Source organism: Nycticebus coucang, chromosome 7, assembly GCF_027406575.1.
Source record: "Nycticebus coucang isolate mNycCou1 chromosome 7, mNycCou1.pri, whole genome shotgun sequence".
In the NCBI taxonomy this organism is placed as follows: domain Eukaryota; kingdom Metazoa; phylum Chordata; class Mammalia; order Primates; family Lorisidae; genus Nycticebus; species Nycticebus coucang.
Window position 1 is genome coordinate 108,091,720 of NC_069786.1, and position 25,386 is coordinate 108,117,105.

Consider the following 25,386-nt stretch of genomic DNA (forward strand, 5'->3'; position numbering starts at 1 on the left):
TTAAAAAACAATATGTCTGTATTTATATATCCATTCATAGCAAGAGAAGCATACATAACATTTGTATCATATATAGGCATAGATATCTTCATCCTCTGTGTTTTTAGTTTTTATCCATTAATTTTTTAGAATGAACTATAATAAAATTTGTATACACTGCATTTCCTTCTTTTTACCCCCTTCTCCCTATGAAAGGATTTCCATGGATTACATTATTTTTCTTAATTTCTATACCGATTACTTCTTTGAAACAAATTTATGTCTGTTACTTGATTTACTAAGTTTAAATAATATCTTAATATTCTGTGTACGAAACTTGAGGATAACATTATTTCATATCCTTCTCTCCTTTCTTTATCCAATTTGTATTATTTCCAATTCATTTTATTTTCCCCAAACCACTTCCTCCTATCGATTCCTGTGTTTTCAGCAGTATTATCTCCTTTTATTGCATCTCTGATGGATTCTATATCTATAATATTCTTGTGATTCTCAGTTCTTTCTGAGCTGTGTAAGATTATATTTCATCTTCCTTTGTTCTGTCACTTTTTTTATGAGTTTCTGTTTTTTTTATGAGTTGAAATTTTTGATTAATTCACTTGGTTATTTTGAATTTGTGGCAATGTGCCTGGCCAAGATTTACATCTACTTTGTGGCAATATTTTTTTCCAGTTATTGTGCTTTTGGTCTACCATTTGTTTTTCCTAGTTCTTTCTTCCTAAAGTATTTTTAAGTGATTTTGTGCTGTATCCTCTTTCTATTAGTCACACTAGAAGTAACTAATCACATTTGAGCCAGCCATTTGCACAAAGTCTTTGTGAGTCAGTGCCTCAGCAATATTAAAACTGGCAGAGATTTATTTGCATGTGAGTTGTTCAGTCTTTATTTGCCCTCCTGTCCCTACATAGACCATTGGTTTTTCAGCACCAAAAAGTGACTGTAATTCAGCTTCTCTCTGGACTCATCTGCAGACTACTTTCTGTAAAAATCACGTGTAAGTGTTTTCTCATTCTGTAGTCTCAAATTTATTCTAGAGAAAGTCCAGCCCCCAGGTCATTTAACCTATTCTTATTGTTCTAAACAATGTATACCAGTCAGGATCCCAACTGAAAGCAGGTGCCCACTTAAACTGAGTAAACAAGGAGAATTGAATATAGAATTTGCACATCAGAATGGATTTATACATATGGGAGACCACTAAGAGATGAGGAAATATCAAAAGACCAATGACAGGGAGCCACAATCTCCAAAAGCCAAGGGTATAGGAGGTGGGGTTGTTATGGGGATAGTTTCCACTGACTTACTAACAAGAGGAAGAGAACTGGGAGAATAAATATCTCATATATGCTGTATTCCCACTCTACCATCTTCTGAGGTAATTTTCATTGAGAAAATCTAACGGGAAGCTAAAGCAAAGGCATCTGGTTAACGCAGACCACAGTGGCCAGCTGACTGCAGGAGAAGCAGGCTGGAAAGGGTTGGTGTAGAATGGATCTGCAAGAGCAGACAGAGAATATCAAGCTTATAATCAATTCTGGTTTTGAATTACAGGGTTTTTCATCTATTTCATAGTAGGGGGATATTTTAGATCAAACGTGGGAAAGTTTGTCTGAAGTAAGTATCCACAGGTTTCTATTTTAGTTGTATTCTCACATTCTTGTTTTACCTTCAGTGCATTGGCAACTTGCCTTATTATTTTTTTTAACTGACTTTGATAATTTCTCTAAAGGTACACTGAGTGATCTTATTTCTTGTTGCATGGGGTAATATCCAAGAGGACAGTGGAGAAGAGATGATTTAACTTATCACTACGGTAGCTGAAGTATAATGATGGTTTGCAAGAACACAAGACGACACGAAGGTGACTGCTGGGAGGTTATTGCAGTATTCTAGTGACAGACGATGCATTTGGTGCTGACTGTAGAAATGGTAAGAAGTGTGTGAGCTCCAAAACTAGATAACATGTTCAACAGGCCTTGCTTTGTTGAATGTGATGAAGTAGACAGATATGGATAATTTCCACATTTCTGGCACAAGCAACTATAAGGCTAGTGATTTCATTAACTAAGGAAGTAGATTCACAGCAATAAATTCATCTTCACCATATATCTTTCTTGAGTTTCATGTCCCTTTTAGGAAGAAGGATATTTTACTTATTTTCAAAGCAGGAAAAGAAGTGAATCAGAGCGTCTGTGTGAGTAGGTTTGTGTATTTGGTGGTGAGGGTTGTAGAAGTTTTCTTATGTTGATTCTAATTTTTAAGCAAAATCAGATAGAGGATCATTTACTGACATGCCAGAGAATAGAGAAGGATCAGGGTTTAAGGAAAATCCAGAAGGCTTGAAATTATAATTGTGGAGAGTTGGTAAGCAAGCCAGGCAGTCTTAGGGGAAGCAGTGATGAGTTCAGAGGACTCATCACTATGTACCAAATTGTAGGCTTTTTCTCTAGAAATTTAGAGTTATCTAAAAAAGTATGGTATCTCACCTAAGTGGACAGAGTTGTACTCTCTGCAATGTACTTAACACCTGACCACAGAGAAGCTAATCTGATCGCTGCAGATTATTTGAATAAATTTCTGGTAGATGCTTCACATAAGGTGATTCTATTCTCTTAAAGAAAATCTCCCCTGCAGCAATGATTGGAAATACAAAAAAATGCATTTTGTAATTTTGCAGTTACTGCGTCTCAGTTTGTTACCTAAAGTTCAGCACTTGTCCTCAAAGCTGAATGAGGACAAGTGCTTCGAGAAGGAAAGAAAGATATATTTCTTGCTGGCAAGTGAAAAGAATGTCAAACTTGCATTTCGTAACTATAAGCAGAAATGCAGAGCCTTTGAAGAGGGGGAAGGTGTTTCAGCTTCACATTATTGCTGTTTAACTATAATTGGTGGTTTTGATCATCCCATCTCTGATGACCTCCTCCCAACAATTCCATTAAGCCATCTCCTAAGGTACAAAGAAAAAGGACACTCCTCTGGGAAGGTGTACAGGTTTTAATTCCCAAAAAGTATGAGAGAAGTTTTAAAGAGACAGCTTAAAAAACATTTTTTCCCCTTTTCAGGCTGTTCCCTCGGTTACATATTTTTTACTTAATATTTGCCATAAAGTGCTTTTTAAATATTTAAAAATGTGCCTACTTGTGTGATAGGTAAAATATATTAGAGAAAAATAGAAGATAGCTTTCCCATCAAGGAGTTTATGATGTACTAAGCTTAAAGAGGTTATTTTCTTAATATTTATATCAAAATGTTCAAAATATGTTAATTCTTCAACTAAGTTCACACATACAAATCTGAGTTTACACTCATTCATTTCTTGGGCAATATGCTTTATAATGTGCTGTCTCTATGACATGTTAGACTTAGAAATTTCAGTTTTTCTGGTGAAGGAACCAAAAATATGACTTTTCTGTATTTTGAATTAATGCCCTTAAAGATCAACAAACACCAGAAGGGGCTTTCCCTCTATCTTCGTAAACTGGACTGAGAGATCATAAGAGCAATGGACTTCCCTTCTGCTCCCTGTTATCTCAAGAAGATCAAGAATGCAACCGGACCTGGCCCAAGTCATTAAAAATATAATATCTGTCTCTTAGGTTTACTTACAAGTCAGTTTGTTCCCCCATCTATTCATCCTCCTTAACAACCATTTATTGCCCCTAAACAGAATTACATATACTCCTCATCTCCACTATCTCTCAAAAGGACAGATATATAATATTAATGAAAAAAAAATCTGAACTTCACTGGGATATTAATTATTTTGTGATTATCCCCAGGTGTAGTAAATAAACCTTTCACTTATTCATTTGCCTTAATTGTGAGTTGATCTTTCAGGGAACATTTGGGGGAAAGGGCAAGTTTTCCCTCACTCCTACACTGGCATTCTGATAACATTTCATTTCTCTTAACAAATAAGAGGATGATTTCATGTGCTATGGGCCAAGAAGAATTGATGAACATAAGGAAAAGGATTGTTAGGTAGGTAATTAAAAAAATATATTTGAGACTAAGGCCAACTTTTCCAAAATTCTCCTTTTTCTTATCTGCACCAGAATTTGAACCACTTTATCCTTCCCTACCTCTTCATCAATGTTGAAGAATGCCACAAAGGTTAAAAAGCATTTAAAATAATGTTCTCATGAGGTGGTAGAGTGGAACCATGCTGGAGTATGTTGAAGAGTGAATAGAAAAAGGAAAGTTAGCAGACAACTCTTTCCAGGAGGTAAGAAAGTTAGCTCCTTTATTGAGTCTTAAGTACTGGCATGCATGAAAAATTTTACTGTGCATATCTAAAACCCAAAATATAGAGAATAAAATGGAACATGTTGTTTTTTGCTATTCTAGGTGACATGTTCAGAATTTTCAGGAAGGAGGGATACTATAGATCTACTTTGTGCAAAAATTGTTTTTGTAAATGGCATGTGTGGGTAGCCTTCATTTAAGACTAAAAGATTTTGACTAATTAAAATTTCAACTAGAACCACTGTGACTAAATTTAAATCTATACATTGAGATATAAAATGGCACTAATCATTCATTTTGTCTGTCAGCATCCCTATCAGAGTGAATTAGTAAAAAAAAAGAAGTTATAAGAGAATAGGGAAAAAAAATACGTGATGAGAAAAAGCATGGTTACAACAATAAGAAATTTCATTTATAGATTCAAATGTTTTCACTAAACATTCCAAGAAAAGATAATTTTGAATGTCTGTAAGAGGATTTATGATGTCAAAATAAACATAGAAAAGATAGGCCATGTAAATGACAGTGAAAAGAGTAGGAAGAAATCCCCAGTAATTTTTATCAAAGGTTTTGTAATCTTGTTGAATTCAAATGCAATTCTAACAGGAGATATTAGGAAACCTGAGATCAGATTTGTTTTTGGTATTGACATTCAGCTGGGAGGGTATGTCATACATTATTCAAATAAAGAAGAATCTATTTGAAAGGGCTAGATCAAACTCATAGAGATATGCATTATTCTCCCAGAACTTCACAGACTCTAAAAGCAAGTAGGAAGACTCCAGAGGTCACGCAGTTCATTTTTCTGCACTTAGAGCACTCCAGAAAGTCAGCTTTGCTTCTTTTTATTAATTTTGCAGACAGGTAGTTGCTATAGACCTGGTCCAGTTTCCCCATTAAATTTTGGTTCAAAGATTTCCGCTCTATCATCTTAAACATTCCATTTATCGAACAATTAACAAACATCTTTTATGTGGCAGATACTTAAGCAATCACTGAGGGAACCAAGGTAAATAAGAGATCCTTTATTCTTAGAGAAATAGAGTACTAAGTAGAATGAACCAGGTACTCCGGGAGTTCGAGGAGGGGTATCTAAATTGGATGAAGGGGGACTGTATTCAAACTGAATCTTCAAGGTGAAGTATCACTAGCTAGGAAGAAGAGTAAAAAAGCAGAACATTTCAGAAAGAGGAAACAGCCCAGGCAAAGACATGAGGTTGTTTAAGATTGTGATGGTGTAACTGGAATCTCTCCCTGCCAGGTCCTTGGTCTCTGAAGAGAAGAAGGAACCCATGGACCATGCGAGTAAGTGAAATGATAGATTTTATTGATGGATAAGTGAAAGAAGGGAACAGAAACTCCAGCAGCAGAGGGTGACCAATGTGGGCAATCCTTTTGAGCTTCTGTATAAGGGTTTATATGCTGCTGTTTCTATCGTGTGGGCTGGAGGTTTGGGGAGAGAGAATAAATGTCTGGAATATGTCACAACCATTTGGTGGTGCCAGGGGACAGTGGGCAGAAGTTAATTTTAAAACTACCGTAGTTGGTCCATGTGGCCCTTGCTCCAGACCAACTCTTCCCTGCTCCAGGAGGGGCGGCCCAGATGAGCTATCTGTCAGATGTCTTTTGTAAGAGCTTGTTTGTGTCAAGAGAATGTGGCCTGCAAAGGGCCTGTTTAGGCCTAAAGATGGGGGTCTCTGTCCAGTCCTGAGCAGAGGAACCCTGGATCAATGGGTTCCAGAATTACCATATGCGCTGGGTAAAGGCTACTAGGTACTAGTAGGAAGACAAGAGCAAGTGAGGATAGAGTAACACCCTTCAAAGTATCTGTAAAGGAACAATTAGTTTGGGTAGAAGCATTGCAAAAACTGTTTCCAGACTCAGTTGATTTGAAGAAACAAAGAAAATTATATCTTTCTTCTGGAGATTCATAAAAGAGATTATCACATTAATATCAAAAGAAACGCTATAGCATTAAACCTTATTTCATACCAAACTTAGGATACCAAAGAATTTCTTGTTTCTATAGTATACTTTCAGTACACAGAAACAGTGCTCCACAGCACACACTTTGGAAAACACGGAAGCATCGCGGGCAGAAAGTGCACGATACTGTGGCTTTTCCAAATTAAGAATTTGGGGCTTTAACCTGAACATCCTGAATCATACTTCATTTTGCATCAGGGAAGAGTCAGATCATATTTTCACTTTAGAACTCCCTCTGGCTGCCATACTGGAAAGAGTGGAATGGAGGCAGAGGGACTAGTTAGAGGCTGCTGCAGTATTGCAGAACATGATGCAGGCCTCACCTAGCACAGCAGCAGTGGAATGGAAAAGAGGTGACATGAGCAATGCTGATGACATGGCTGGAATCTGATGGAGGCTTCAGAAGTGAAGGAAGATTTGGTTGGGAGGGCAGGCCTGGGAGAAAGTACTGGAGAAAGGGAGCGTGGAGCAGTATTGGGATAAGAGTGCAGGTGATGAAGGAAAGCAGGCTAACATTCGGAGCACTGGCTATGGAAGCTAACGCTGAGGCAAATGACTGACAGTCTAGTTCCCCCACCCCACCTGCTAAAGGAAAGCCCTCTGCAGGCATTTCCTCAGACTATGTGATGCTTTGAGTCTGTGGTTCAGACAGGCTTTGTCCATTGAAAACCTGCACTAAAACTGGTCTACGCACGGCGGGAGCTTGAGGATGAGCAGCAGCGGCGTGGGACTGATGACTGATTCTTTGCTTTGGACTTTTTCACCTTCCTTCTTTAATCCTAGGGGTATGACATGATGAAGGTTGTGAAAAATGTATCCAAAAGCTAACCTGAACTAGGCAAACTGTCAAAACTGTGTGACTGGCTTACTCCTATGAATATACAGGAAAGCCTGAAGGTACTCGCATATATAACAACACCCAGTGTCAGATTTGTGTGCCCCGCAGTGGGTCAGCTGTCTGCTACCATCAGCAAACTGAATGTGCTATGTGGTCTACTGATATCCCTAGAAAGACAATAAGTCGAGTTACAACAGAAGGAATACCTAAACAAGTACAAAAAATCATTAATAATAATTTTGCAACATATAAGACATGTGTCTTTTTATATTTTCAATAATAAGTAGAAGTTTTCCACGTGGAAATAGTGTATATTTCTGAAGAATTATTTCTATGTATTTCATACTTTGTGTTGTCATGCTAACTTTAATTCTCTGTTAATGGTATACAATGGATATTTGTATATTGAACTTAAAAAAATAATAGAATAATGGTAAATATTAAAAAAAGAAAACATTAGCTAAAATATTCTCTGCTATACCTCTTTCATAAATGGTGTGCTCATTTGGCTTTCTTTATACCGTCTACCTCCATGGGAGGTCTCCAGGTAGATCATAAACCCCTTATAGATTTTCTCAAGGACCTTTTGGAGCTTCAAGGAATCTTCTTGGTCTCGGTCAGCTGTTCGCTCTCCTGATTTTCCCAGCACACTCTGTTTCAAATCCAGTTCTTGATTTTCCCAACAGCCCTTTTAAAATCCTCCAGGATTCTCAGGCTCACTTGAACACAAAATTAGGGATGATATTTTGCTTTCCCTCTTAACCACCCTTTGAAATTACAGTTTAATGCTGTGATCACAGCTTTACTGGCATCCAGATATAGTCTGTGAGGTTGAGTGCTCTGGCAGGATACTGACTGTCCTGGCTTTCCTAGGACTGAGGAGATTCTGAGATGTGAGACTTTGTGCTAAAACTGGGAAGTCCTGAGGAAACCTGGGAAAAATGGTCAACCTGAGTCACTCTATCTTGTTCACCTCTATTTCACAGAACAATGACTGTCTCGTGTTAACCCTATTTCTAATACTTAATACAAATATAGTTAAAGCACTAACTATAATTAATTGAACGCCTATGATTTGGCACATGTTTCTACACCTTATAACATTTTATACTTGTAGTAGATAATAGACATTTCACTTACAAGAAACTTGAAACTCAAGAGATTGCCATCTAAGCAGGGCCTATCCAGTAGGTGGCAGAGTCACGATTTGAACCCAGCTATGTCTGATTTAAATTTGCTTTACTTCCACAATGCACCAAGGCCTGTATAATCCCCCGTCACACACCTGCTGAAGCTTTTGCATTAGTGGTGAGCTTTGGGAGCTGTAAGAGACAGGCTCCCTGGGAAAAAGAAATGTTAATAGAGCCTAGCACTTTGTAAACTCTCAGTAATAGTTACTACCCTTCTCTCTTCAGGGCCGTTTCCCTCAGGGAAGCTTGTTATCTACAAGAAACATGAGTTCATGAGAAAGAGAAAATGCCTAACTATCAGCATGAGTTAGAAATCAGGCATTTGTAGTTACTTTTATCTTTGTACACAGATCCTTAAACACATTTAACAACCCGAAGCCGTTATGTGCTATACTCTTAACTCTTACTTTTATAACTAAAATTAATATGCTATAAAAATAAAAGCCAGAATTTTTTTGTTACTTAGAGGTATCTCCATCATGAAATTCCTGCCATATGCATTCTCTACTGACCATTTCATGGCAGTGGTTAACTTGTGACACCTTCCATTCCAGAACAGAAAACTGTCCAACCACGCTAAATCCTTTCCGTAGTTTACATTTATAATGCCATGTTGAATCTTTTAATGGAATATTATGATCAGATTAGTTACTCATATGGCAGCTACCCTGTTTCCCCGAAAATAAGACAGTGTCTTATTTTAAGGTGTGCTCCCAAAGATGTGCTAGGTCTTATTTTCAGGGGATGTCTTATCTTTCCTGTAAGTAGGTCTTATTTTCGGAGGATGTCTTATTTTTGAGGAAACAGGGTATTATTTTAGAACAATAAACAAATGTAGCTCATAATTATAAATTGTATTGTGATTAATGAATGTGTCACTCTTGCACAGCAGTAACATATTTGCTCTTTGTTTAATCAAATTTAAAAGGAGGTTGAGGAAGGAATTACAATACAACACCTACTCGAGACCCTGGTAATGGAGCAGCAAGTCAGGGCTTCCCTTTCCTATATGTGAAGCAGTTTCCTTACTGTGAATGATTTATGTAGCAAGAGATCACCACAAACTATTAAAAAATGTACACTGTGTCACACATCCATCATTGATTAAATAATCTGGTACGAAAACTCTCCCACCCCATTTTTTTTTAAATGGCAATGAAAAAAAATACTGAGTCATGGATATGTAGTCAATTCTTTGCCTAATATTTTCTTAAAACTCTTTTCCCCTTTGTGTCCCTTGATGTGGGACGTATAGGCAACTTTGGGATCTGTAGATTAGTTGGTTTAGCAGATTAAACTGTAAAAAAACATCTTCCTATATCATAGTTTCTAGAATATTCAATAATAGAAATGATAGCCTAATGCAGAAAGTGATAATTGGTTATAAAAATGCTTAGAGAAATATTTCCATGAATAATTTAGAGGCCAATATTTTACAACATCAGGTCAAAATAAAAATGACCCTTGCCACTAGAAATCAAGCTGTTTTATAGTCTTCATTTTTGAAGGGAGAATATTCTTATTTCTATTGCTAAGTATAATGAAGGCATTAGGTAGCCAATATGAACAGTGTGAACAGTAAACCCAGCATGTGAGAATCTCAAGACCAATATCATGGCCATTGCTTAAAAGAGGTTGAAAGATAAAATACATCTCGGCTTCTTTTTTTTTGCTTTAACAAGTTTTTAAAATTTATTTAGTTCCCGACTGCAAACTAGTACAACCTTTTTGGAAGGAAGTATGGAGAAACCTCAAAGCACTCAACCTAGACCTCCCATTTGATCCTGCAATCCCATTATTGGGCATCTACCCAGAAGGAAAAATAACCTTTTATCATAAGGACACTTGTACTAGACTGTTGATTGCAGCTCAATTTACAATCGCCAAAATGTGGAAACAGCCTAAATGCCCACAAACCCAGGAATGGATTAACAAGCTGTGGTATATGTATACCATGGAATACTATTCAGCCATTAAAAAAAAATGGAGACTTTACATCCTTCGTATTAACTTGGATGGAAGTGGAAGACATTATTCTTAGTAAAGCATCACAAGAATGGAGAAGCATGAATCTTTTGTACTCAATTTTGATATGAGGACAATTAATGACAATTAAGGTTATGGGGGGGGGAAGCAGAAAGAGGGACGGAGGGAGGGGGGTGGGGCCTTGGTGTGTGTCACACTTTATGGGGGCAAGACATGATTGCAAGAGGGACTTTACCTAACAATTGCAATCAGTGTAACCTGGCTTATTGTACCCTCAATGAATCCCCAACAATAAAAAAAAAAAAATTTATTTAGTTCCCAGTTACCCAGCTGTAGATACAAAAAAGATAGGTTCTGTAGGTTTGTTGTGTTAAATTTTTATGTGAGTTGGAACAGGTGTATTTACCTACTGCTTGTTATAGCCTCTGTTTGTAAGTGCGAGTTTGTGTCAGTCAGTGTTTATAACTCGGGGACTTAATAGCCTCCATTCATGACTGCGAGTTGTATGTAAGTCAGATGCTTATAACTCAAGGACTGCTTATAATAGCTAAGTACCCTGGTGGCAAAAGAGATTTTAGAATACCATAGACTAAGTAATTTTATAAAGAAAAGAGATTTATTCAGCCCATACTTCTGGAGATGAGGAAGTCCAAGGGCTTGGCAGCAGCATCTGTCCAGGGTCATCCCACGGTGGGAGGGTGAAAAGTTTTGAAGGGAAGACATGGTACAAGGAGAGAAAGTACAGGCAAGCTTGCCTGCGTAACAAACTCAGTCTCAGTAAATAACCCACTCCCAGGATAACATCGTTAACCCTTCCTGATGGCAGAGTCGTTGTGACCTAATCACCTCTTAAAAGCCCCACAACAATTTAATTTCAACATAACTTTTATAGGGAACAAACATTCACACTGAAGATCTTGCATTCTCCATAAAGCCCAGCATAATAACATACTTTCTGGCACTTGCAAATGTGTGTTGACAGCTCAATCCCTAATTTTGGAATGACTGTGTTAAGAAAACAAAGAGATCGCTATTAAGACATGAAAAACAAATTGATGTGACATATATTAAAGTTAAGGGATTAATCAATTATACTTCAGATTTGATAGAAGGAATGATATCCCACTAATTAGCAGAATGTAATGATCCATGCTTGCTATCAATTTGTTGCTGCTGCCGCCAATTCAAGGCCTGTTTCCTGAATTACATGTGGTTGGTTAAACGTGGGCATTTTATTAATGCCCAGCAAGGACCAGCGTTTTGTCCTACTCACCAAGCAGTATTTCGATTTAAAAGTCTTGCATAAATTTCTCTCACAGAACTATGATTATTTAGGGACGTTTTGGTGCTTTAGAATAGTTTCTACAACTTTTGGATGGGCACTATGTAAAATTTTAACAAAAATAAATTAAGTTACAAATGACTCCACCTAAGGATGGAGTTATTTCTAAAATTTAAACAAAAACATGTCAATTAAGTTCTATATGGCTCCACTGAGAGGGAGGAGTACATTTGAAAAAGTAAAAGAAAAGAAAGGATAGCACTACCCTGTGTGAAAAGAGGCTTCCTGGGTGACCGAGTATGAGGGGTAACGTCCGTATGTTATGTAGGGTCCACATGGTACAGAGGTTTCTCCTTTCTACTACACGCAGGGGAGTGTAGACACAAGTAGGTCACAGGGAGGTTAATTTTTTTCCCTCTAATTATCATGGGCACTCTGAAAAGTTGTCTGTGGTTGTGACAAAGAAGTTAATAACTCTTAGATCTTCTAATGCTGAGCACCGTTGAAAATCAATTTCTGGAGCGGATCTTCAACCAGAAGCTAAAATTCAATTGTACTGTATTTAAAAAATATGTAAAAGGTGCTTGCCCCTCCACCCCCGTCCACGGGGCATGGGTGTGTCTGGCTTACCAAGGCTCTGCAAGTGCTTGGCCCAGCTCATGCCCATGTAGGGGAGGTGCCCACCCTGTATCACCTGCATGGGAAGGTGGCCTCAGAGCCCCGTGCACACAGATGGACGTGGGGCACAGCGTGAAGTGTGGGCCTGCTCGGCACAAGTGGTCTCCGTGTCCACCTGCAAGCCAATGGCTTCGGAGTCCTCGCCTGTGGTGTCACATGTGCCACAGTACCACCCGCTGTTGAAGGCCCACGAGGAGCGGAGGAGCGTCTGGTGGACCTCACTAAGCTGAACCGGCTCTGTGGACGGGCACTAATCACAGGTGGGAAATGTAGCCCTTTCTAGGAAGAAATTTACAATGGATTAAGAGTATAAAATGAATTGCATCCTGCCAGGAGACATTTTGGTTATTTACCGTGTACCCTTGTCACTGATTTTAGTAGTCATGGCTATCCAGTGATGGAGTAACCATTTTCTTCTGTTTAAGGACAATGGCATTTGATTTATGGACATGGTGAACAGTTCTTCAGAAGAAAGCTGCTTTAGAATGTTTGGAGACTTGTCATCATAGTTCTTGCTTTAGGAGATTTCTGCATGACTTTCATATTCACAACAAGGTAACATAGAATCTGTTTGCAAGACAGAAGAACATGCTATTTGGTGAACACCAGCAGTTAGCAAAATTCCTGATGAATTACATTTTAATATCACTTGAAAAGAGTATTTTCCCCCTCAGTAGGATCTTGTATTTCTACACAGTCATTAGTGTTAAAAATGTGCCCTAAAGAATATGATCTCGCCATAGAGTGCAATTTTTTTAAAACTTAGTCCCAGTAATTAAAAATTCACACTGAATTACCAAATATCCAAATTTACTAGATCTATTATTATTTTCATTTTCTCTAGCTTTCATCTGAAAGTTATTTTGTAATTTTTAATATATCATTAAAGTTTGCACATGGAGTGATTCTAGCAGAATTTTATCTTTAACTTTCTACAAGTTTATGGACATTACTTTATTCCCAGAAATTTTATTTGAACTTTGAAAATGTAAAGTATTTTAAAATATATTTGAATTGAAAAAAACATATCTTAATGCATTTAAAAAGATGATTTTTCCATAGAAAAATTCCTTGTATGAGTTATAACTTATAGATTTAAAAATCAAATGAATTGGTTCTTTTCACCTGTATATCCATAATGTCCAGCACCTTTTATACAGTTTTACACACTTCAAAGGTAAAATGTACATTATCTTCAGTAAATCCCCCAAATCCAAACCTTCATGGTATTTGTGGGCTGAAGTCCACGTTGGGCCATGTTGGCGTGTGTTTCCAGCACGCACCTGATTAGGGAGGGCCCCTTGGTGCTGCCCAGGCATGGAACACCTGGATGCACCTGTTGCTCTGGTGTTCAGTCGTGGACATCACACTGTTGAACCTAATGCACGGTTGCCAAGACCTCTGCATCACAAGTGCCTTGCTGGCCTGCCGCAGCACTGAGGGGAAAGCTTGTCCACTGGGCTGCTCCCCAGGAGAATCAAAGCAGCTGTGCTATGCACGGAAAGCTGCCCAGATGTGCAGTTTGATTGGCTTCTCACTCTGTGCTTTGGGACACACCTTACAGCCCAAGGCTTGTGGACACTGCTCAGGGTGAACTATGGATGCCTCTGAATAGAAACCTTTCACCTGGGGCTGTAGGGTACAGAGGAGTGGAAGGGTAACACAGCCCAGAGACTCCCTCTCACCCTGATTTGGCCCCTCGGGTCATGTGATCACATAACTAGACCGGTGCTGGGCAAATGTGTGGCCTACAGGCTCTGCGTCTGAATCTATAAAAGGGAAAGCTGGGTCATCTCCAGGGTCTGTGATTCTTACAGAACATTTAGTATAATAAAAACCTCAAAAATGTTTTTAAAAGTCTTATATCTTTAAAAAAATCAATAAGAAATGCATTCTAGATCTTTCTTTCTTGCAGAAAATTTTCTATAAAGGAGTTATGTTTCATTGGTTAATATAACTTATATTCATGTTAACTGAAAAAAAGGGTTTATAATTTAGAGAAGCAGAGATTTCTCATAGTTTTCTGCCTATGGTAGCCATTTACAGAGTCTGGAAAACAGAGGTCCTATCTATAAGCTAGGACACTTTCTTCAAAGGAGGGACCGAGGGAACAGGATTTTATACAAAGCAGGGTGACTAAATATACCTACTTAAGATGGATCATTTTGTCTTTTAAGGGGTCCGTGTTTGAAAACGCTGCCCTCTTTGTCTCTAAAAGGTGAAACAAGGACAGGAAGGCCCTCTCGGAGTGTGCTGTAGTGTTAACATCCCTTCATGGTTGGTGGTCTTTAATCAGGAAAACATGGCCCTTTGGAAATCAAGCCTGCTCTCCGTGACTGAGGGAGGGTAAAGTGCTGCTGTCTAAATCCCGGCCTCTCATTAGTGGGAACTCAGTAAGTTTCTCTGGGGTCCCGTTGGTTGAGAAGATTCCATTCAGTGGAGGGGGGTGCTTAGGATTTTATTTTTTGTTCACATTCACTTTCTTTAACAAAGTTATATTTTCATAAAGAAAAGATAATATTTCAATCTATTTTCTTAAATAGACAGGGTAAACTTTGCCTTCTTCAAAAGCACAGATATGGTCTGGTGATCCAAAATTGAAGTTCCAGTGTTTTTGAATGGTGAATAATCTGGATTTTAATGGCAGCAACTACTTCTGCTATTAGCCAGTGAACTTGAATGGTCATTTCATGCAGAGCAATGCTGGTCAGGTCCTACCAAGGAGATTGTTTATTCACTTCCACGGCTACTCTCATAGATAAGTTGAGAGACTGGACTGGCTAAGGACCCAGGGCCCTCTGTGCACCCTGTGATGTGTTGACTATAAATTTATAAATGCTTTGAAGATGTAACCACTTTAAGATAAGATATTGTACCGAGGGTGGCGGGTTCAAACCCGGCCATGGCAGAACTACAACCAAAAAATAGCCGGGCATTGTGGCGGGCGCCTGTAGTCCCAGCTGCTCGGGAGGCTGAGGCAGGAGAATTGCCTAAGCCCAAGAGTTAGAGGTTGCTGTGAGTCCTGTGACATCATGGCACCCTATCGAGGGCGGTAAAGTGAGACTCTGTCTCTACGAAAAAAATAAAAAAAAATAAGATATTGTGTATTGTGTAACTTTGTAACCTCTGAGGAGGGATCTGTTTATACTATGGTGATGTTTACTTTGTGAGAATTAAAGTAACAAAGGGAAACAGGATGGCAGAGCAGTTCTTTGAGGCAATACCCTTGCTGTTCTCTAGAATTACTGGCTTTTCTGTAAATATTAGTAAAACTCTTGCCCTCTCATCCGCTTCTCTGTTGATTGGCTTTGGAGATGGGCAGACAGATTCCTCGGTCGGGCACCACTTGAGCCAAGATTGTACATTGCACCACTGTGACAGCTACAGCCACCTTGCTGTACAATAGACCAGTTGAACTTACTCCTCATATCTAATAGTAACTATATATACTCTGACAACGCCCAACCAATCTTACGTCCTAATTGTTCTCCACTCTGGTAGCCACCATTCTTTGACTGTCATCTTTCCTGATCTCCGCTGAACAGTCTGCCTCTGATGGTATCACACCCAGCCGCTAGTCTCCACGGGCTGATTGTTTTATTGTTTTCAACAATGTCCCAGTACACAAATTCCTCCACAGGCTAATCCAATTAAATTCCATTCTCTTTGAAGGGGTACTTGTTGAACCTAACCTTTGAGGTTTGTTCTTCCTCCAGAAGGGAATCTTCTTAGCTGCCTCTTTCCCTGATTCTCTCTGTTAAACTTCCATCTGGTTTGCAGTTTAGCTTGTTTTCATGGAGTTACCAGTCTCCCCTTAAATGTTCACCATAAACCTTTGCACCACTGCTGTTGATGTGGGGGAAAGAACAGTGATCTACAGCACTGTAGGGGGCATTAGCCTCTGGTCTTCTCAGCCTGCCTCTTCAAGCACAGAAGGTCTGCTCTACTTACACGTGAGCTGGCACAAGGGCCCTGGGTGACCAATGTGAGAGCTAGGGGGAAGAAGGAAGCCCCGAACCTCTGAGCTACACTTGTCTGGAATAGAGCTTCTGTAACACTGAACTCTAGCAGCAGAGGTGCTGGTGGTCTCCCTACAGGGAGATACTGTAGCCCTGACTACAAACTAGGGGGAAAGAAATCCCTGGCTCCTGGGCTGCACCTGCCTAGATTAGAATCTGTCATGCTGTGCTAGAAAAAGGGCAAATAATAGCTTAAAATGTCACAGACTCCTGTTGTTCTTACGAAGGTTTTATAGATTTTCTTGAATGTTTTACTATTTCCTGTATGTGCCCTTAGGATAATATCCAGAGTTATTTTAAAAATAATTTTCACCAGTATGGTTGTGTCACTAGTGATAGGGCACACAAGTTCCCCATGTTGCCATTCCTAAAGTCTATCCATTCTCTCCAAATGATGTGCAATCTGTCATTCAATTTGGTTAAGACAAAAAAAAAATCAACTAGAACACCTACAAAGGAACAAGTCAGTTTTATGTTGCACTTTTTGCAACAGAAATCTGGTTGCCAAAATATGATACTACTAAAGTCCTAAAGGAAGAGAAAAAAATAGAACTGGATATTTATTGTTTAAGAGTTTCTGCAGGGTGGGAGTATACGTGCAGCTCAGCTGGGTTCTTGCTCCAAGTCTCAGTCTGCAATCAAGTGTTAGCCAAGCTGCATTCTTGTCAGAGCCTTGACTGAGGAACGTTCTACTTCTAAGCTCCCTCTGGTTTTTACAGAATCCATCTCCTTGCAGCTATAGAATTCAGCTCCCAATTTATTACTCGCTGTTGGTTGGGGCCTGTTCTTAGTTACTAGAGGCCCCACATATTTTGTTGCCATGTGAGTCTTCTCCTAGACTCTCAGAGTATGGCCACTTTCTTTAAGGCTAATAGGAGAATTTCTTTCTCTAGTTTTGTAGGTCAGTTTTATACAATGTAGCATGCTGGAAGGAGCATCACCTGCTAAACATAAAAAAAAAAATCACCTTCACTGCATGAAGTAATCTAATGGCCAGTGCACCATCCCACCACCTTTGCCATCATCTGTTGTTTGGGAGCAGATGCAAATTCCACCCACACTCAACGGGAGATTATGCAAGGGCATGACGCACTGGGGGCTCACCTTTGGAAGTCTCCATTGAACATTTATATGCTAGGGTAATTTTAAAAGGACATTTAATAAATTCCAGTTGTAGTGCCAATAATTGAGGTAGAAAAGGTTCTCATTGGATTCAGACAAATCAGAAAAGAACCAGGGAGCCAAAGGTAGCTATGCCATGCCCTTTATTCAGCTCATGGGGCCGGAGGATGTGCCTTTTTTCCCTCACCAGGTGGAAAGCCTTGGGGCCTTATAGAGTAGCCAGAACAGCAGTGGCTCTAAATTAAACACCAATTAGGATGACTTAGGACATGTGGCACCTGCTCACTTAATCATAGTTATTCAAAACAATCAGACGCCTTGCAGCCTTCAGGCCTGGCACCTCATGGCCTTCAGGTGAGAAAGTCTCATTTGACTCATCTTCCCCATACCAGCCTATAAGACATTTATTTAGTTTGAAAAAGTAGTCAGTGGTAAGTTACTGGTTAAACAATCATTTCAGGGAGAAGAGACTGCTAAACATTTTCCTTCCCAACCTCTCCAATGCAGAATCTCCTCACAGGGCAGTGCCCCAACCTTTGTGTGTTTGTCCTGTGGGCAGTGATGGGAATCACAACATCAAATTACAATATACATTATTTATTTTCCATTTCTCCTTTACATTCTGAGGCATCTTTTTCCAAGGAGTTGGGTGCATCCTTAAAAACTTTTAGTTCCAAACTCAATCTTTTAAAAGGCAGAAAAGGAACTTTAGGAGAGGAAAGGTATAAAGAAGCAGGACCAGTCAGCCAGAGGGAAGATTTTAGGAGACAGATGCAGGCAGGGGGTTAAAGGGGAGGAGAAACAGCAGGGGAACAAAAGGGCAGACTCTGCAATCTTGTTATTGTTCAGTAGCAAATCAAAGGAGGAATGAAATCAGCTAATTGCTTCCACACCTTCTTTTAATCTGCAGCTAATCAGTTATTGAAAAGTTGAAAGTTTAGAAGCTGTGAGAAACATTCCAGGCTAAGGCATTCCTCAAGATTAGCACAATGAATTTCATTCTATAGTCAGCAGTGACTGCAACTAAAAATTAAGGCAGCCAGCGACTTATCAACATGACACAAAAAGGCTATTTCTGTGTACTGATTTTTTTTTTAATTGTTCTATCTATCTTTCCACATGGTTCTAGTACTCACTGTCTTACAAGTGTGTGTCAGCACAGAAGCTGTGGTTGGCTTTCATTCCCAGAAGCTGATTGATGATGGTCTTCCTGAGCAAGCAGAAGTTACCAATAAAATTGACTCTAATGGGTCCTCAGGGGGTGTTATTGCACAGCTGCAGACAATAAGCCAAGAGAGGAACAGCTGATGTACATCTTGAGATCAAGATAAGAGGTGATGCTTGGAGCTATCCTTTAGTGGAAATTGCTAAGTATTTATGGTACTTAGCATATTTGTGGTGCATCAGTTTTGATTGGCAGGAGTATAGTATCCAGAGAGCCGGGATCCTTCCAAAGAACCGTGAGTGAAGGCTGGAACTCTATCTCCACCTAGTCTTCTACTGTGTTTGTGCCAGGCATGGAATGTGGGTGTGGATTACAAATTGTAAATCTCAGACCAGGAATCTGTTTAACTCCTTTGTTGATTCCCCCAATCCCCCCCCTCCCCGCCCTTTGCTATTCTGATGAATTCCCAAATCCTGGACTGACCTGCCAGGCTTCCCATTATTTTGTCCTTGCCAACCATCCCAGCTCTTGCTGGAGGTGTTCCACCCTTTGGGGAAATTATTATTTTCCTTCCAAGTATCTCTTTTATTCTTCCTTCAAGCTTTTCACCCATAAGTCTCATTCTACTGTTAGTTCTCTCCTTTTTCTCTTGTTGACGTCTACTCATTGCTCATGTCTCAGGTTAAACGTCCCCTTCTGGAGGAGCCCTTTCTTCATCCTTTCTGTAAACTTAGTCTCCTTGTTATGTTCTCAAAACTGCTAGGGTGTTTCGGCCTTGTCGCTCACCACACAAATATTCAATTACTGAGAGAAGGAGGACTGCCAAGAAACGAAATTTAATGTGAAAGACACCTGTTGGGAGAAGAGAAGAAATAGTCTCAAGTCTGTTGAGACCATGAGCTTTTTAAGGAGGGGCCGAGTACATCAGGGCAGGTCATGGGGATGGCGGCTCTTAGTGTCTGGAATCTTGCTGAGGGGACTTCAGGATCTCAGTTCTTTTGTAAAGGCGTGCCATTTCTGGGAAACACCCAATAAAGTCCTAGCTAAGAGACAGTATAAGACACATATAGGTATGTCAGTCACATGTGGGGGGACTTAAATTTGTTCCTAGGGCCGACTGTAGTTGCACGCTGTCTGAACTCCTCAAACCTCCAATAGTCTAACCTCCTGTAATATTGATCAAGAGCTATTCATTTTTCACCTTCCCTGCTAGACTGAAGCTCTGTGAGGGCATTTCACTGCTGTGTCCATAGACCCATAGAGGTTCATAGACCCATGGAGGTTCAGTTTTGGGCACCCAGCAGGCCCCTTTGTATCTACTCCTCAGCTCAAGCCATGAAGGACAGGATTTTCAATGCAAACTCAGCCAGTCACTGGTTGAGTGCAGAGCATGACCAGGGGCAAATCACTGAACCTTCTCTTCCTTCGATTTGAACAAGAATAACGTCCTCCTTGCACTGTTTTCTGTAAATTAGATGAAATTATATAATTATATATTATATATGAATCTGAAGCACCAACATAAAGACCACAGTTAATGAAGCACAACCTGGTTTTGGTCTTTGCATGATGTGAAACTTATTATCTCCCTTTGTTCTTTTTTTTTCTTTTTTTTTACAACAGCACAAATCCACTTTTATTTACTTTTCATCACTTTAAATCCTTGAGGGTACAGCATCACATGGATTCTTTGTCCAATGGCCTTAGCAGGAAGCTTGCTTCGGAATTTGGCACGAACCATGCCACTGTTTCCATGGGGTCGAGTTATCTTTCCCCAGATTACTCTGGTTTTATTTGGTTTGCTGCCAGGAGTCCCTGTGTTATTCTTTGCTTTGTATACATAAGCACATCTCTTGCCCAAATAAAATTCAGTTTCATCTAGGGCATAAACACCTTCAATTTTAAGAAGAGCTGTGTGCTCTCTTTGGTTCTGGAAAGAACCAGCAAAAATGGCCTTGGACCGCAGCCTTCCAGACATATTTGCCTTTTAGAAGTCCTGTTCCCAACAGACCTCCACAGGCCCCAAGATGGCATGAGCACTTCATAAAGATGAGGTCTCTTGTGTTATCCTTGTTACATATTCTTCCCATAGAACATTTTCCTGCCTATGTATTCTCTCTCCTTTTCTATATCTCAAGAGATCCATGGCCAGATATATTAAAAGTACAATAAAAGACCCTAAAGGAGGTTCAAGAATCTATATAAATTAACATTTAGTGACTATTTAGTATATGAAAATGTAGAACAGGGTCACTGCTTGGATTTTATCAAGATACCACTTTTTAATTGACTTATTTTTATCAAGGTAATGCTACTGTTGAAAACAACAGCAGGGCCAACATTTCCTTAGCCAGTTATTGTACTAAACACTTTTCATGTATTAATCTTGTAACAACATCTGGGATAGAAAATATATACATATATTTTTTTTTTGTGGCAGAGTCTCACTCTTTCACACTGGGTAGAGAGCTGTGGCATTGTAGCTCAAAGCAAACTCAAACTCTTGGACTCAAGTGATCCTCTTGCCTCAGCCTCCCGAGTAACTGGGCATACAGGTGCCCCACCACAACACCTATTCAATTTTTTTTTTTTTTTTTTTAGTAGAAACAGGATCTCACTCTTTCTAGCCTTGAACTCCTGGGCTAGCCTTGAACTCCTGGGCTCAAGCAATCTACCTGCCATGGCCACCCAGAGTGTTATTCAATTTTTTTTAGTAGAAACAGGATCTCACTCTTTCTAGCCTTGAACTCCTGGTCTAGCCTTGAACTCCTGGGCTCAAGCAATCTACCTGCCATGGCCACCCAGAGTGTTAGGATTACAGACGTGAGCCGCTGTACTTGGCCTGGGATAGAAACTCTTTATGTTTTATTTTAGCAACCATGTACACAGAGGTAAAACAAGTTGCCATGGTCACAGGGAATAAGGAAGCTGGGCTTTAGAGGTTTACTTACTATGTCACTCAGCAGAACATTGGAAGTGCATCTGTCAGGTTTTAGAGTGAACAGGAGTCACCTGAAAAGGATTTCTTTTTAAATTTCCTGGACCAAACACCAGAGATGCTGCTTTAGTATTCTGGGACTTGTGATTCTAATTCATGCGTTTGACAGGCCACTTTGAGAAACATAAGTCCATATATCCTTAAAGAAAATTTAGTTACACCTTTGAGTTCTTCTGTAAGTGTTGAAGCTCTAAAGTGATTTTTCTAGATGCAAAAATCATTTCTGTGTGCAAAATCACTTTTGTTGATACAATTAAAACCCTCATTAACTAACCAGATTAGCCACTTCTACATTCAAAATAAGGGGTTCCAGAATAAATGATTATGATAAACATGTACACTACTGAGATAAGATTGTTCTCAAATGCTAGAAGTCAATGCTCTTTTGCAAGCTGGATTGTTATATGGGTCCTTTAGATAAACCTGACCCTTCTTCGTGTGTTTGACTCATCCATGTCTTCTGTCTTTGCAAGAAAGAACTTGCAAAGAAAAACTGATAAAATATATTTGATTAATTCAGGTGTAGGAAATCTAGTGCCTCCTATAAAATAAGCTTATTATTTGAATTATTCAAATAATTCCCTTTGCTCCACAATGACTTGTGGTTGACTGTGTTATACCCTAGTACATTGTTTCCTTTTTAAACCTGTTTTCGTATTTCTTACTAAAAATTACATCTTTAGTCAGACAGAAATATAACACCTGTCTTGACTTGAGGCTTTCTTTTGCCAAGTTGCAGTTGGTGAATCTATGATCAGATTCTCCGGAGGCCAATCAAACAGGGTAATCAGCCTGCCCAGACTGACCCAATTAAGTTTAATTAGTTGTTTCCTTTATCTTTAAATTTCCTATCCAGGTGGATTTTATGGTTTTTATTAAACAACTAAGAAGAGCTGAATCTTTGAAATTAGTTGGCCTCTCAGGTGCTTTTGGTTGGTAATAAAACTCCAGGAAATCTTCCAGTCTCCATAAGGAAGTCAAATTTTAGTAAAAAACATTTGGCTGTTCTTCCTCTAGGCAATGTCTTTTAAAATGGAGAATGTTCCTCCCTTAGTTTGAACAAATATCAATCTTATCTATTATTCTTGGCCAAGGTTAAGTTGCATCATTGAGGCTTAAAAGCCTCAGTTGTGTCTTTTTTCAACTTTTCTATTACTTGGAAATCAGTGGGGTGAATTATATAGGCTCTGCAAGAGGGGGGTCTTGAAGGTTTTGAGAGGTCCAGAATGGTCTCTCAAAAAGACCTTAAAGTGAGAAAAGAATTAAATGGAGACTAGGAATTCTAGAAGAAAATAAATGAAAATAATGATTAATAATGTAGGAAAGTAAGAATTGTTAAAGTGGTGGTGTTGAGCTACCTTAATATTGAACAACATTTTGGTCAAAAAATTTCTACAGATACTACCAAAATTTGGTGACAAGGCTCTTGGAAAAGTGTTTAACTTTTTTTTTTGAGACATAGTCTCACTGTACTGCCCTCGGTAGAGTGCCATGAAGTCACAGGACTCACAGCACCCTCCAGCTCTTGGGCTTACCTGATTCTCCTGCCTCAGCCTCCCGAGCAGCTGGGACTACAGGCGCCCGTCACAACGCCCGGCTATTTTTTTGGTTGCAGTTTGGCCGGAGCTGTGCCCGAACCCACCACCCTCGGTATATGGGGCCAGCGCCCTTCTCACTAAGCCACAGGCACCACCCGTGGTTAACTTTCTTAATTCTTAACTCTCTGAAGCAATTATTATCCACTATTAACTCTAGGCCAGACATCCTCAAACTTTTTAAACAGGGGGCCAGTTCACTGTCCCTCAGACGGTTGGCGGGCTGGACTATAGTTTTTAAAAAAAACAAAACTATGAACAAATCCCTATACACACCGCACATATCTTATTTTGAAGTAAAAAAACAAAATGGGAAAACACAGTCACACCGCGGCATGTGGCCCGCGGCCGCGGTTTGAGGACCCCTGCTCTAGACAGTTAGTAGTCGATTACCATCAGTGGATACCGGTAATTCTCCCTTCCGTTCACTCCCTGCTTCCTGGAAACTCTTCTAGTCCTCTGTCTCTTCCTCATCTTCCTATCCCATCTTTTATTCTCGCATCCCTTTCTCTTTTTTTCCTCATTTTTCTCTGCTTCCTACCCTCTTCCTCCTCCTCCTCTTTGTTCCTTGCTCTTCCTTCTTATTCTTTAACTCACTGCTTCTTAAACTTCACTGTGCTGTACACTCTAGTTACCAGAAGAGTTTGTTAAAAACTGATTGCTGGCCACTGGGGTGCTCTCAGAGTGTCAGATCCAGCAGGTCTTGGTTGGGGCCTGAGGATTTGTTTTTCAAACAGTTTCCCAAGTAATTCTACTGCTGGTAAACCCATACTTTGAGATCTACTTCCTTACTGCTGTGATGTCCTGATCTCTGCTTCCAAAGTAAAATCAACAAAACTTTAGATCAATTTTAGAATTCATTTGGAAAACTGCCTGTATTGTCCTAGGCAATTTTTATTGTCATGCTATGTGTGAAAATTGGTGTTTCAAATTCTCAAAAATGAGGATTTGATAGCTTTTCTGATTCAATACTATAATATTAATGCTATCAATCCAAATTACCCTCAAAATGGGAAGGACTGAAGCTCCCACATTGGGGTGGTCCCTGAGCTGTATGTGGTGAGTTGTGAAGGCAAGAAAATTAGCAACGCCTAAGGATTGCAAAGTTTTTTACCTGATTTAAACAAATTCTAATTTTATGTCCGAGGTAATTGCTTTTTGAGTCTATTTTTCTTTGCTTCTGCTATCTCTTGCACTATTAAACCATTGCCCCTTGATACACATTAAATGTGGTTTAGTTACCATATTTTTGAGAAGATGCTGAGAATGAAAAGAATACTTTCCCAGATGCTGGGAGAGAACCTCTGTCATCAGGAGTCAAGACTATACCAGTGACAGGTAACAGAGTAAAGGTTAAAGCCAGAGCCAGGCTGAACATTGACAGAGCTGGGGGGGTTTCAATTCTCAATTTGAAAATAAAGTGCTCAGCAGCAGTTGATTACTCCCTCCACCTAGAAAAACATTCTTGTTTATGTCTGAGACCACACCCTTTCTGATACTCCTCTGATCCCACTGGTAGCTCTCTCTTCTCAGTTTCCTCTGTGGGATCCTCCTGCTCATGAAATTCCTCAGTGACCAGTACTCAGATCGCTTTTCTGTTTATACTCACTTCCTGAATAACTGTATCTAGCCTTATATCTTAAAATTATACGTACATACACACAGTGTTGCTCCGGTGAACTCTAGACTTCTATATCCAGTTGTCTATGTTTGAATGTCTGATCATCATTTTTATGACAACATCTTCATGAATGACGTTTTTGTTTTCTTCTAGAAACTGCTTCTTTCCCAGCCTATTCCTTTCTAATAAGCTGTAATTCCATTTCCTCATTGACTCAGGCCAGAAGTGCCAGCATCATTCTAATTTATTCTCCTTCATACCTTTCACCCACTAACCAATTCCATCAGCTCTATTTTCAAAATATTTCTTACCACGTTCCTCCTTGTCCAAGCTCCATTGTTCTCTGGACTCCTGAAATAGCCTCCTGAATCCTCTTAATCAGCCATTACCCTCTTCAATCTTTCTTCACAGAGCACCCAGAGTGATCTTTTGATGCATGAATTTTATGGGGTTAGATGTATAACACCACTCTTGGTGGTAGAACGCAATTATAAGAGGGACTTTACCTAACAAAAGCAATCAGTGTAAACTAATTCTTTGTACCCTCAATGAACTTGAAATGATAGAAAAATAAGGAGGAAAAAAAGAAAAAAAAAAAAAAACCATGAATTTTGTCCAGGTGTGGTGGTCCATGCCTGTAATTTCAGCATTTTGGGAGGTT

At 39.4% G+C, this 25,386-nt stretch overlaps 1 protein-coding gene and 1 long non-coding RNA gene across 2 annotated transcripts; one reads left to right on the forward strand and one right to left on the reverse strand.

Moving 5' to 3' along the window:
* Positions 1-1,735: 1,735 nt before the first annotated feature.
* On the forward strand, positions 1,736-5,715 carry LOC128590845 (uncharacterized). The gene is made up of 3 exons (XR_008381346.1): positions 1,736-1,929; positions 4,056-4,225; positions 5,507-5,715. It is a non-coding gene; the product is annotated as an uncharacterized LOC128590845 (long non-coding RNA).
* A 6,524-nt stretch (positions 5,716-12,239) lies between these two features.
* LOC128589770 (60S ribosomal protein L35a-like) lies at positions 12,240-20,489 on the reverse strand. The gene is made up of 2 exons (XM_053596474.1): positions 20,156-20,489; positions 12,240-12,442 (listed from the first exon to the last, which is right to left on the reverse strand). The coding sequence occupies exons 1-2, from the start codon at positions 20,487-20,489 to the stop codon at positions 12,240-12,242; spliced, it is 537 nt and encodes a 178-aa protein (XP_053452449.1).
* Between the last annotated feature and the right edge of the window lie 4,897 nt (positions 20,490-25,386).

Bases quoted from the DNA above. Each gene is read 5' to 3' on its own strand.
- LOC128589770 (XM_053596474.1), bottom strand. From the start codon at position 20,489: ATGTCTGGAAGGCTGCGGTCCAAGGCCATTTTTGCTGGTTCTTTCCAG. The intron at 12,443-20,155 runs GTAAATAAAAGT...GCCCGTCCACAG, and splicing joins AGGATTTAAAGTGATGAAAA to AGCCGGTTCAGCTTAGTGAG.